Source organism: Lepisma saccharinum, chromosome 1 (genome assembly GCF_977018435.1).
Source record: "Lepisma saccharinum chromosome 1, izLepSacc3.1, whole genome shotgun sequence".
NCBI classification, from domain to species: Eukaryota; Metazoa; Arthropoda; class Insecta; order Zygentoma; family Lepismatidae; genus Lepisma; species Lepisma saccharinum.
The window spans coordinates 128,235,198-128,249,923 of NC_139229.1; the positions used below are offsets into that span (position 1 = coordinate 128,235,198).

The 14,726-nt window shown below is 37.0% G+C and overlaps 1 protein-coding gene across 1 annotated transcript; it reads right to left on the reverse strand.

The window, feature by feature from the left end:
* Positions 1–4,824: 4,824 nt before the first annotated feature.
* Positions 4,825–14,726, reverse strand: LOC146001146 (uncharacterized). The gene is made up of 2 exons (XM_083138441.1): positions 14,554–14,726; positions 4,825–7,730 (listed from the first exon to the last, which is right to left on the reverse strand). The coding sequence occupies exons 1-2, from the start codon at positions 14,690–14,692 to the stop codon at positions 7,555–7,557; spliced, it is 315 nt and encodes a 104-aa protein (XP_082994567.1). The 5' UTR covers positions 14,693–14,726; the 3' UTR covers positions 4,825–7,554.

Genomic DNA, 14,726 nt, shown 5'->3' on the forward strand with positions numbered 1-14,726 from the left:
CGATGATGTCGCTGAAATCACATATATTAAAATCACGCTTTTAACATGGAGGTATCAAATCTTTTCATAAGAGAGGTAAGTAATCTGTAGTTCAGCCATTTCCCGATGATAGCACTGGAATCAAATATATTAAAATCACGCTTTTAACATGAAGGTATTCAATCTTTTCCAAAGGGAGGTAAATTAACTGTAGTTCAACAATTTTCCGATGATGGTGCTGGAATCAAATATATTAAAATTACGCTTTTAACATAAAGGTATCTAATCTATTCCCAACGGATGTAATTAATGTGTTTGAAGTTTTTTAGTCCAATTTAGGGCACAGACAGGCTAAATGAAACCGGACCTTCAGTTTAAAGTGGGATCGAAACCACTATATACCACCGGACATCGAACCAGAGCGCCATCGATTGCAAGGCGACAACGTTACCATAGCACCATCGGGGAGGCCGAGAGAGAGAGAGAGAGAGAGAGAGAGAGAGGGAGGGAGAAAACATGGAACACTCACAAACACACACAGAGATAGACATTATCCTTAGTTCGTTGTGTGCTTTACGGTATTATCCTTAATAACATAGAAGTGTGTTTAGATATTACTAGAGAAAATGTGTATTGATACCTTTGATTAGGTCTGTGAATATTGAAGCCGACCGGAGTTGGGTCGAATTCACATGGAGTGAACCGTAAGTAAAAACGAGACAAAAGTGTTGAACTTTGGAGTCATGCAATGTCCATTTTTTAAAGCAGCACACCATCATTTGGCAACAAGACAATGCACCCCCTCATGTTCTTAACATCATCATCATCCTACACAGTTTCCTGCCCCAGGCTGGGTCAGCACAGAAGCCTTTTTTTTCCTGGTCTTCCACCATTCCTCTCTTTCCACGGTGTTCCAATCTTGTCCTCTTCTTTCTCCTATAGCTCTCGCCACAAAAAAAGTCCACTCAAGGTCGGAGCTCCCCCTTGCCTCCTCCACACCCCTGGCCCTCCAGGATTGACACATTTCTTCTAAGCTGCTCATTCGACACTTTGAAGGTTTACATATGTGGTTGATTTCATCAGTTGAAATTCTTGCTTATTGGCAACACTGTAGGTGGATGGTATGACCTTGACTGTTTTCATAGCGAGAGCTCTAACACTCTCCACTCTGTACACCTGAAGCTTCACCACCCCACTGTCTGTTGGATCTCCTCATTCCTTATTCTATCTCTTCTAGTCTTCCTCAATATGCTCCTTAAAATTTTCATCTCCACTGCCTGCATCTTTCTTTTGTCTCTCCCTGTCATTGTCCAAGTCTCTGCTCCGTACGTAATCATTGGCACAGAATATGTGTTATATATTACCTTCTTGCATTTTATAGGTACATCCCTGTCACAGTTACATATTAATCTTCACCTTCGAACGCTTTGATATGGTCCACCACCCATTTTCCGTTTCTCTTTACCTCATCTATTCTTCCACTTCTCTCAAATATGCTTCCTAGATATTTGAAGCTCTCCACTACCCTCAACTCTGTGTCCATCTTTATTCTTGGTTCATTTCTGGTTCTGTTTCTTGTTATTAGCAGCTTGCGGAAATGATTGATTGAAAGCCCCACCCATCACTGGATCGGTCATCATGGTCAGGACGACATGCCTCTTCTCCAGTGGACTCCCGACTTCACCTCCTGTGATTTCTTTTTGTGGGGGTTATGTAAAAGATCATGTCTATGTGCCACCACTGTCAACCTACCTGAATTGAGATAATATAGAGCATCCTCTCGACAACTTTGGGACAAGGATGCTACATAATGATGCAAGAACATTTTCTCTCAATTCCTGTATGGACTTTTTAGCAGTATTCAGAATGCTACATTTTAAAAGTAGCTTCACTACAGCTTCAGCTACTCTTCAAAATGTAGTTTCGCTACAGCTACATTTACCCAAAAGTAGCTCTCTACACTACTCCTGTTCGCTACTCACTACTTCGCTACTTTTGCATAAAAAACTTAACCACATGGATATTCCAAAGAAGACCCTAGTATGATATTGTACTTACTGGAAAATAGATCAATTCAAATTTTATATATGAGTATTGCAATTAGGATGACATAAAATTAATGATTACAACTATGCACAAATAAAATTTGGTAGAATTATTTAAATTTATATATCAACATATTGTATTTGAGAATAAATATTGAGTTAAGTCACATAGTGGTTCGAAACCAGTCTCGATTAGCTTATCTGTGCATTAAGTGGACTCAAAATAAAAACTAGGAAAGACACCTGGAGGATGGGATCCTCCTGCTCCTCCATTCCCCACGTTGTTCATAGTCCTTCATCATTCTACCTCATTCTCACAATTAGCCAAAAGTGGCAGAAAGCGACTCTAGATAAGAGAATTATTAATAAAACATTCATCTTCATTGTCATGATAAGCAAAGTAACAGAAAAGCAAAAGAGAAATATATTGAGGAAACTGATGTGTAAATCCGAGTATTCTAAACACATCGTAATTTGAAAAGTTGTGAATAAATATTATGACGAAAATAATTGTAATTCCAGAAAGTGTATGTATATCATTCTTGTAACAATAATTTCTTGCTGGTGAGATCCTATATCCTGAATTATTAACATACTAATGAAATAACAAGATATTTATAATCTACATTATCCGTATTTCCACGTAACAAACTTTGTCTTTATGAACCTCCTGCAAAAGTAAGTGTTATTACTTACGTGAAATTTAAAAGATTTCGTAATTCCGCGTTAATCTTTTAAATTTCACGTAAGTAATTTTAAACCACGTTTACCGCAACCACCATGAAGTAAGTGTTATTGTCGATTTCTTTTATGCTGTTGCCACATTCAAAATTTACCTCAAAATGCTGAGAAATGTAGCTGTAGCGAAATTTTTGCTACAAGTACTGGAATTTTGTAGCTTCGCTACCGCTACAGCTACATTTTTCAAAATGTAGCTCCGCTACAGTTACAAATTTTGTAGCTAGCTACAGTAGCACCCTATTTTTGACCACTGCTTTTTGGGATCCTGAACACCCACATTTTCACATATTTTGAAGATGGAACAAAGATTATTCAGATTAACTGTAAGTGATTTACCTGCTCTGGCTTTTGAACTTGCGGAACAAAACAAATTACTTCACAAATCTAACAGAACAAAGGCAGAAAAATGTTGACACTACTAATTTTTAACAAAAAATCCTGAACTATTGTTAAAAAAACATAATAGCCTACATCTTAGAGGATTCTACGAAAATCTTTTCACATTAGCATCCAGAGTTGCCAAATTTAGCTGTTTCCCCACATTACAAATTTTGAAGTTAACAATTAAATGTTGTAAAGCAACTGTAAAGGTAACTGTTGATAACGTTACTCTTATTGCAAAAGTGACTATTCTGTGGTCTTTCCCAAATATTTGAGAGCTGGAAGCATGTTCCCCTTGCGAGCCCATTAGGCCAGCTGGACACTGGATCCAACACCACGCGATGAGTAATTTTTCTTGCAAACGAACTTGAGAAAGGTTTAACATGAGGCTCTCTCATGGGCGGCCGCACACCGGACGAAACATTTGGTTCGAGTCACCTTGCGACAAAACAGTGAATGTCTAGGGAATTTGGTATCACAAGGAGCAGCTTGCGACAAAACAATCTGTGCATGCGTGAATCCATTCAATTCAGTCACAGACATCTAATTACAGACCGGAAACTTCAAGCTAAAATTTCCGAACTGGGGGACAGTATCATGGTGGCAATATTTTTATTTAATTGCAAAATTAAACGTGATTGTATTCTGACACAGGAGGTCCCTGAGACAGAAAATCTGGATGACTAGATTAAAGTTGGTGCACAAAATGTTTTTGTTCAACCTGTGCAAGGCACATTTAATAATTTGTGAACATAGACGATTGCTAATGCTGATTACATGGATTTCTAACCTCTAACCAATAATTCCTCTAATTAACAAGATAATTATGTTAACTGTGATTTTTATGTCCGTAGACCTAATATTGTGCTTACGTTGTCAGAAATTGTGTCGTTCAGTGGTGTATTCCGAAAATTTGACCCACTTTACGGCAACAATTCTTATTTATTGTGTATATCTATTACACAGAAATAAAACAATAAAATAAGTCCGGCAACTTCGAATTTTCTGGGGATATATATAAAAAGTTTGTTTACTGGAGGTAAACCAGATGACATGGGAGAATACGTCCCTCGTGCAGTTCAAAGTGTAAAGGTCATTGCTTCGTGTCACTTTGCGACTTCTCGCATCCTGTCGGATCCAGTGTGTGGCTGGCTTTAGGAATCACTGCAGAGAAGACTGAATGGTGACCCATCCCTGAATAAGACATTGGCCTACTGTTTGTCAGTCCAGTTTATATTCAGGGCCTCCCAATTGCACAGTAGTAGCATCGTTGCCTGTAATCAAGGGGTCCCAGGTTTGAAACCCAGTGGACGAACATACTTGTTCAGAATCAACTTTTAAACTGTACGCCCAGTCCTGATTAGCCTTACTGTGCACAAAGTGGACTTAAAAACACCAAATTAATCAATCAATCCAGTTGATATTCTGTGGCGTCACTGAAGGTAAGCTCCCTGCATGAGCTCGTGTTAGTGGGACACACACTGCATGTCTCCTGGCATGCAGGCCTCTTTGTCCGATCAATTATCTGGTCAAGCATTTAAGTGCTCAACTTATAATGTCAGCACATTCAGTTAGAATCCTGGCATGGGCTTGTTACGAAAAAGAAAGAGATAGAATCAGAATCTCATATTTTGTGAACTTTCATTTCTTATTAATTCTAACTTCAAAACAAATCAAGAATATGTAAATATAATTTTATTGTACATTATGCTACATTTTTATTAGATATCTCTCTCTTGAACTGTTGTTGTGGCTTCAATTTATAATGAAAACCAAATTCACTAAACTTTGCACAATCCAGTATTCTAAAATGGCAAGATACTTTTAGTGTATCAAATTTTAAAATAAAGATCTATAGAGAATCTTTACAGCTGAAGAAGACAAACAAAGAAAATAATAAAATATTCCATAAAAGACATCAATGTTAGTTAAAAGGTTTTGTCTTTCAAATATTTCATCTAAAAAATCAATAAATGCTCAAATACATCATGTTTTCTTGCAAAACACAATCACACAATGCAAGTGGAGTAACTAATTGTTATTGATGTAACATACAGCATTAAAACATATGGATTTAAAATTTAAGGTTGAAAAGTTCTGCCTTAAAGCTGTATTCTGTATTCTCACTGAAACAATGTGTGTATTGAAGTTCTTATATTATTCTCCCATCATTATTGGGTGCACAGAAGTAATCACATTTTATGTGCAAACAAATCATCACACTCGAAATCATACAATAATATGTCTATAATGTTAAAATAATACTATTATAATTTCAAAAGCATGAAAAAACAATCAGTGTGCATTATCAATCATTCTATGATATTTCTTAAGGAATATGATATGAATTAATACTGTTTTGGAAGATAATTTAACATTCAGAAAACTGGCTTCATGAAAATAAACACGCAACATATGTAGGATGTTCAGGCTAAAAGTACTGTAGATATTAATACTGAGAATTTTGATTCAGCACACGTTATAAGTTACAGAAAGTGCTAAAAATGACATCCATTCTGATCTGCACAAAGTTGGAACATGATTCACCATACATCTGCCTGCTCTTGAAGTATTTCTCCAGTTATTTCTGGATTGCAAAGGAAATATTTGTAACCGAGTGTTCTGAGAGATTTTTGGGCAGGTGGAGGATAAAAATAAAACCTTCCCTTTTAGGAAATGAACTGCACTTCTTAAGACAAAGAAGAAGGAAGTATACGAGTTAGTTGATGGCAGCGAGACTTTGTCAAACAAGTGGTTAACAACTCTAATATTATAGGAATTAAGGTTATTTTTGGTAATTTAGAATTTGTTCCCAAGAGTGCTGATGAGCTATTACTTCAAAATGAAAGTACTTGTAAATTGCGAAGGAGGTTGCACAATCGACTTAATGAAGAAATGACAACCTTTCCTGAGTTTCTTCAAATGGATCTAAGAGAAGCATAGAAGAAGAAGTGAAGTTAAGAAGTTGTGGTGTAGTGACAGCTCTCGCAGTGGTTTCCAAAGTAGTGACAAATCTGGATAAAAGGGGTAGTGAAAGCACAGTACCGACTTTTGCAGGATCAAACACTAGCTAGCGGGTTCTGTAAGTTGTCCCCCACCCCCATATCATCCTTTGTACATTTATGGATCAAGATTTTCAAGTATTTTTTATTTTTGTGGAAAACAAAAAAATAACCTTTCTTTCCTTCAGCATTTTAAAAAGGATTCTCACGATCAGTTATCTCCTGAACAAAATCAAGCTATTTTGTGTTACATGTTTATCTTCACTTGCTCTATCTTGCGTGCATGTTACAATTAGACATTCATTATTTATGGGCAAAGTTCAGCCTGTCGCTGCTCTACCACTTAACCCTGTATGTGTGTGTAAGGAGGAAAGGGGAGGGGTTCTTCTGTACACTGCTTTCTTAACATAATACCACAGTGTCTGGGTATGTTAGGTCTGAGAAATTGTGAGGCAAAGCCATAGTAGCAGTAGCAAGCAATGTGACAAGTTGTACTGTCTTGGAATCACCACTAACAATTGTTCTGAGTGCTTTCAAAAAACACTGATCCAATTAGCATGTATCTAGACACAACACACCACCTAAGACCCTACATTTTTGTTGGTGAAAGGTCAAAGTTGGGGGGGGGGGGGGTAATAAGTGGTAGTTAATGGGTCAATACAGCCTGTGGCTGTACATCTCTTGGCATTTCACTTACAGTATCATCCTGACATAATGTTCCACAAAAAGCATACATTCTCCACAAGGGCACTAGCAGATACCTGTTTATTTCAGCCAATTCCCACTTACCTACTGTAGCAGCAGTAGTTCACAGCCTGCTAAGAACAACTCATGTCACCTGGGGACACTACCCATATGCAATGCTGCATAAATTACTGACACTGGAAATTAATTATTATAAAATATTCACAATTTAGTGGATGGTATACTTTTAGGCTGAACATCCTGTATTATGTGATGTCACACAAAAAATTACAAATATAGGTATTATGTATTTTTAAATGAAATGCATGTATGAGATGCTACAAAAATTTCACAGATGTTATTTCAAAATCTTGAAAGTGATTTCTACGGAAAATACAGCTCAGTTTCTGGCAAATTTCCCATGGCTATGATTAATATAAAAATTATCACATGTTGAACTCCTGCTTACTGCTTCACTTATCCACCACTTTCTTCTCAATCACAATTCGACTCAAGTTTAAAACCTAATGCTTCTATAAATTTGATCATCATTTACACTTTCTACTTGTTAACCCCCCCCCCCCCATTAAATTACAGGAAACCCTTTACCTCTGTATATACAAGGAATGATTACAAACAGCTGTACATATGTACATGTGAATTAACTATACTTCTAACATAACAACAACAGACACTGAGGGGAAGGAATGCGACTAGGTAGATCACTTGGCACCTTCCGTCTGTTGTTTCTCCTCCTGGAGCACTTTCAGTTCCTCTCGTGTTTCCTTGTTCGACTGAAGAAGCTCCACCAACTGGGCATGAATACTGTCATTTTTCTCTTCCAAGAAATCCAACACAGAGTTCAACTGATCTAGCTTGCTTGTCAGCATTTCAAGCTCTACAAATAGATTAAAAATGGGCTTTAGGCTATGTTCAAAAAAGAATATACAATTAACACACAGAACAACAGTGAACAAGAATAATTGACAAGGTCTCTGTGAACTATAGTTTGTGACGTCCCTTATAACCCTTGCTACAGATGCTCCTGTTTTGAACAGTCTTAAATGCCTTCCTATGAGTTCTCTCAGGTATGGACAAGAATTTTAGTAGAAATACACAAGTCAATTGCAAAGAATGTGTTTTTACTAGGAATGGACGATATCGGAAATTTGAAATCACGATATATCGTCAAGAAAATAACATCACAGGCAATACAATACAATATTTTTCCGTATCGTGATATTGGCGATATATCATCTCCATGATATATATTGCTAAAATATTGTGATAATATATCGCCAACATACATATTGCTAAATATCGTGAAGATATATCACCAACACAATATATATCGCCAAATAGTGTGATGATATATCACCTAAATGATATATATATATCACCAAAATATAATGACGATATATCGCCAAATAAAGTGATGATATATCGCCAAATAAAGTGATGATATATCACCAAATATTGTGACAATATATCACCAAATATTGTGACAATATATCACCAAATATTGTGACGATACATCCCCAAAATATTGTGATGTTATATCATCTAGTTGATATTGCCTGGATGATATCGCGATATATCATCTGGATGATATATTGCCCAACACTAGTTATTTACCTTAGCATACCACACTTAAGTGTTTTTTGTGACTGAAATCCCTCTAGCTGGAACCTACTGGAGATGAACGAATAACTGTGCCCTTTGAACTTTAACGTCACCTGTTCACTGGAGTCTACAAACAAAACAGCTCTAATTCCAGTATGAAAAATAGTGTAGAGCCTGCAAAGTGGAGCCTACTGTGAAAGATATTTCCAACCTACCAACCAATGAAGAACCCACAGTTTCAATTGCTTCAGTATTTATACCTATAGTTGTCACAGGTAATTAAAACATGATGCAGTCTAAAGTCTTTTACAGATTCATTGGCTTCTTCCCATGACACCTCAACTCAAAAGAACCAATAATTTTTATGTGGGCCTTTCACATACATATATCAGCCATAAGTCCATGCCATTGCATGCCCCAAATGGAAAGGCCATACAGTGTTTCGAAACCCCCAATTACATGGGCAATACCAAATACCTAATTTATAAATTGGATATTTAACCAATGTTGTAGTTTTATTCTGACGTTTTGGAGTCTTTTCTGTAAGGGGAAGGTGCTAGTTGTTCTTTGCATTTCTGGAATTTCTTTATACATGAAAAAAAGTCACTTCTGAATTATTTCATTAGCATTAGTTTTATCCCTGTATCTGCTATAAATAATAATATTTCACTAGGAAATTGGTGTTTTGGGTTTAGGTCAAAATGTCAGGTTTTTGTAAACCTTATGCCTGCATGCACTAAGCATGACACTTTAATAATTAATGGCAACCATGCGGATGCATGATAATTAGATAAAATTGATGAAGGGACTTTCTCAAGAGAATAACAGTTCCAAGGCAGGACTCGAATTTGGCACATCTCGTACATATCTAAGTATGATATGTTAAACACTACATATGGAGATCATTTCAACCTGACAATTGTGATCTGCAAGAGACATTTTTTCTACTGAAATTACTGAATTGAATTGAATTTACTTTATTTCTGGACGAGCTATTACTGGAATACTGCCTAATCTCGAATCACAAAATGTTTACTGGTTTGGTAAACATGTCGAATCGCCCCTTGTTAATAGAAATATGGGAGCGAATTGACAATATGGAGAAAGTCTCGAATTTTGTTAATTTTCGATATACAGTACTAACTAATTTTGGCCTCCTAATCACGAATCTGTTGTAAAAAACCGGGGGTCACGTCTGAAAATTTGAAAAAAGCCGATTGACTTTTTATATATATATAGGTGTATATGCGTAGTTTTACGAATGAAATGTTATAACTATGCTTGCCTAACCTAACTGAACCTAACCTTCTGTGAATGGTTTGTGGGCCAATGATCATTTTCAATAAGGAATTCTTAGTTTTGTAGCACGTCACCAACGAACAATGTTTCACGGAACATGCCATTTTCCCTGAAATCAGCAGTGGAGTATATGCGTAGTTTTACTATTATACTATTATAACTATGCTTGCCTAACCTTACTAAACTTAAACTAACCTTGCCTGAAATGGTTATCCGTGAATGATTTGTGGGACAATGATCACTTTCAATGAGCAATTCCTAGTTTTGTAGCACATAACCGACGAACAATGTTTCATCACTACGGAACATGCAATATTTCCGGAAATCAACGGTGAAGCACTGTTGCCAAACTTACCTGTAATTGAAGTCTGCATTCCTCTCCCACCTAACCTCAATCACTTTCCATGCCCAATGCTCTGAACAGTGTGGCAACAAATTTTGAACGTCATTTGTTCTTACATGAAAGATAGTGCCTGTTTTTCTTTATGGACAATTATCACGGTAAATAACAACGTTATTTTACAACTTCTACACGTAAATGTACAATTTTAACACGTGACCTCCAAATCGTAACTCCAGATACATCACCAGGAGAGCATAAGAAGTGAGTATAAGAAGTAGGAAGTGAATTACAGACTTTCTCTATTTTGTCAATTCTTACCGAAATATGTATGATACATTGTTGGAAAGGGTATGAATCAAGGATTCCAGAAATGTAAAATTTAAGGTGAGGAAACAATTGGAAGTGGAAAAAAAGTAGTATTAATTGCCCCCTGATTCCGGGCTCCGCTCCTGGGGTAATTGACCTACCACCCCCTACCGCAGCCCCGTCTCCGCTCCTCTACACTCCGACTACCTGCATTTTTCTATAGTGTTCCTTTGAAGGCATGTAAATCATAAATACGGATGAAGAAACAAAATAAAGAAAGTTGAATGCTAGTAGAAATTTGCAAACAATCCAGGTTAAAAACCAAAGTTCGACCTCGCAATACTGTGTTTAGATCATGGATTTTGATAAAGGAAAGCTCCTATGTTAAGTAATGGGTAAAAATGTCATAGCCGGGAAATAGATTTATTCAAATTTACAGGAGAAAGTACTAACGGGATTGAGTTTCTGTGTAATTTCGGAAGGTCGTAGAAGTGTTTTCTCGCATTTTTCAATGTATTTGGCCGCTAATTCGTGTATTTTTCTGTAATAATGTCCGTCCGATGCACAAAAGCTGTTGCTTGCATTTCCAGCCATGTACTTGAACCGGATGTTGTGAGCATCTGATGACGTAATCCCCGGTAAGTGTTTCCAAATGCACAGTTTTTTTCACTTTATTGCCCAACCTAACCTAACCTTACCGTGATGGTTTGTGGGGCTATCGTGAATGGTTTTTGGGGCTATTCGTGGATGGTTATACGATCCAGAATGGTTTTTGGGGCTATGTGGGAATTTTTCTGTTAGGAAGGTTGAAACACTGCTTTGCCGTTTGAAACAAAATGCTAGTCAAGATTTGCCCGCCATTTTGTGTGTTCAGAAGCGAGAAAAGAACGAACAAGAATTACGCGATATGTCGACAATAGATACTAATTTCATTAAAAAAAAAAAGCAAAATCCCTTGTTAAACAATCTTTTGCAATGCAGAATAGATAAGTACGAATGTTAAAAATTACAGAATAAATGAGTTACATATATTTCCCAGCTTTGATAGTTTTACCAAGTAATGTATGCAAGTTTATATTATTTCACAGAACAGGAACTTCTAATTGAAAAATGCATAGTGCCAAATCAACGCATCCATTAAGTACTACGAGTGAACATATTTTTCTTTTCAGCCGAAATGGTAAAACACAAGGGTCGATTGTGCAGTCTAGCCACTGGTTTACCTGACTTAAAAGTTAACAATGGTTAATCTACACTGGATCCACATTTTGTTTAACGTAAAATCTGAGTAATAAAATCTATACTTCACCACAGATTGAATGCATGACCCATTAACTAAAAAGTGGGACCTTTAAATATTAGTTACAGCTACCGCAGTGGTACTACTTTACTATAGGGGTGACACCTATAAATCATTTATTTCACACTTTTTTACATTGCTAATGTACTATTCTGGAATGCAGAACATTTCTTTAGGTGAAATAATGAATGTTTTAACAAAAATAATGTAATTCTTACATTTACGAGTACTTACTGATACTCGTTATTTCCATTCTGTAACACACATTATGGTGTTTGCGTACTGGTTCGTCGCACGTTATAAGAGTGTTTTGTCGATTTAGGCAGTGTTGCAACCTTGTTCACTGGAAAATACCTACTTTCGTGTCCGGCTTTGAAATTATGCTAATACCTCGCAAACCATTGACATTAGCCTCACAAACCATTCACATTAGCCTCACAAACCATTGATGTTAGCCTCACAAACCATTCACATTAGCCTCACAAACCATTCACGTTAGCCCCAAAAACCATTCCCGTTAGCCCCACAAACCATTTTCCGTAAGGTTAGGTTAGGCAAGCATAGCTAAATGGTTTTTGGGGCTAACGTCAATGGTTTAATAATTTGAAGAAATCCTTCTCACCTATAGTAAAGTGTTACATTTTTTTTTCTTTTTAACCATGCGTGTCTAACCTAACCTAACCTAACATTATGGAAAATGATTGATTGATTGAATTAGTGTTTTAAGTCCACTTTACGCACAGTAAGGCTAATCGGGACTATACCTAGAGGTTAAAGTGGGATCCGAACCACTATGTGCCTCCACCGGGTATTAAACCCGGGCTTACGGAAAATGGATTGTGGGGATACGTCAATGGTTTGCGATGTATTAGCATAATTTCAAATACGGGCATGAAAGTAGGTATTTTCCGGTGAACAAGGTTGTAACACTGCCTAAATCAACAAAACACTCTCATAACATGCTATGAACCAGTACGCAATCGCCATAATGTGTGTTACAGAACGGAAATAACGAGTAACAGTAAGTACTCGTAAATGTAAGAAATACATTATTTTAGTTAGGAATTCATTATTTCACCTAAAGAAATGTTCCGCATTCCAGAATAGTATGTTAGCAATGTAAAAAAGTGTGAAATAAATGATTTATAGTTGTCACCCCTATAGTAAAGTAGTACCAAATTATTTATAGGTGTCTCACCTATAGTATAGTAGTACCACAAAATTAAAAATACTCGACAAGTCATGTTATAGTGAAAACACGGCGAGTTTGAAACACTGACTATGGGGTTCACGTCATCTATCACGGAACATTGTGCTCTCGTGCAGAAAGCAAATGGCGGCAGCAGAAACAGCGTGTCCAACAGAGATTTTCGCAGAAAACCACATGCATTTGCATTAAAATTTATCAAATCTACATTCACGAACTTCCACAACTACTACAACAACTACTCTAATTCCCTTATTTTCGTATTTTTCACATTGATACTTACGTATTCTGCATTCGTAAGGATTCTTCTATTTCGCGTTTCATTTTTTGCAGGCAAATAATCTCAATTTTCGAAATATGGAGTATTTTTATTTTCTTCGCTTTTGCTTGCGTTACATGCGATATGGCGGAGAAATCTTGACTAGCGTAGTCCATGATCAGTGGTTATGCAGTGTTGCGACCTTCTTCATAGCAAAATATCTAGGTACTAGTATGGAGAATACGTAAGTATGAATGTGGAAAATACGAAAATAAGGGAATTAGAGACGTTTGGTGGTTACTGAAATTTTAATGATATGGATAACAACATAGGCCTTTAGCCTAAAAATAAACTTCAGTCTGCTGACGTCAGAACGCAAGGTAGCAAGAGTGTTGTGCGATAAGTGATTGAAATAAAACAAAGCAACTGAAACCATTGGCGCGTGGATAGGTTAGTAGGGCCACGCAAAGGTTTCAATAGTGAAAAAGATAGCCCCACGAACCATTGGCGCGTGGATAGGTTAGTAGGGCCACGCAAAGGTTTCAATAGTTAAAAATATAGCCCCACGAACCATTGGCACGTGGATAGGTTAGTAGGGCCACGCAAAGGTTTCAATAGTTAAAAATATAGCCCCACGAACCATTGGCGCTAGCCCCACGAACCATTGGCGCTAGCCCCACAAACCACTGGCGCGTGGATAGGTTAGTACTTTCTCCTGTAAAATTGAAGAAATACGTTTTGGGGATACGAAAATTTTACCTTTTTTTTTAACTATGCTTGCCTAACCTAAGTTAACCTAACCTAACCTAACCTTACGGAAAATGGTTTTTGGAGCTAACGTCAATGTTTGCAACGTATTAGCATAATTTCAAATCCGGGCACGAAAGTAGGTGTTTTCCCGTGAACGAGGTTGCATCACTGCATAAATCGACAAAACACCCGCACAACGCGCCCTGAACCAGTACGCGATCGCCGGCCATAATGTGTTGCAGAATCGAAATAACAAGTAACAGTAAATACTCGTAAATGTAAGAAATAGACATTATCTTAAATAGAAATGCATATTTCACCTTAGGAAATGTTCCGCATTCCAAAATAGTACGTTAGCAATGTAAAAAAATATGATTTATAGGTGTTTCCCTTATACTATAATAGTACCTCAATGGGTGCCTGGGGGCAACCCTGGTGAGTAAAGACAACTGCAGCGTGGTGCTGCTCATATCACCTCAAAAATGGCCGAGATCGAGAATATGTGAAGGTGCTATACGTGCGGGGAACTTTACCTACATTACCTATTATATTTCAAACGTAAAACCAATTATTCTCTTCTGAAATACACCTACACACTACACCATACCACACGTATTTTGTAACAGTTACTTACCTTCGTCAGTCAATTCATTTTCTTCGTCTTCTTCATCATATTCAATTGGCTCATCCTCATTAGAGTCCATCATATCCTGAGAATTTGTTTTTCTTGGTAGCTCATCTCCTTCCTTTTCTAACATATTTTCGTCTGCCATATCACATGACAGAGATCGGATGTTCGCGTAATGA

What these genes read in the sequence shown, in the direction of transcription:
- LOC146001146 (XM_083138441.1), bottom strand. Translation starts at nt 14,692, where the DNA reads ATGGCAGACGAAAATATGTTAGAAAAGGAAGGAGATGAGCTACCAAGA. An exon ending in AAATGAATTGACTGACGAAG is followed by an intron (nt 7,731 to 14,553) that starts GTAAGTAACTGT and finishes ATCTATTTGTAG; the next exon opens with AGCTTGAAATGCTGACAAGC.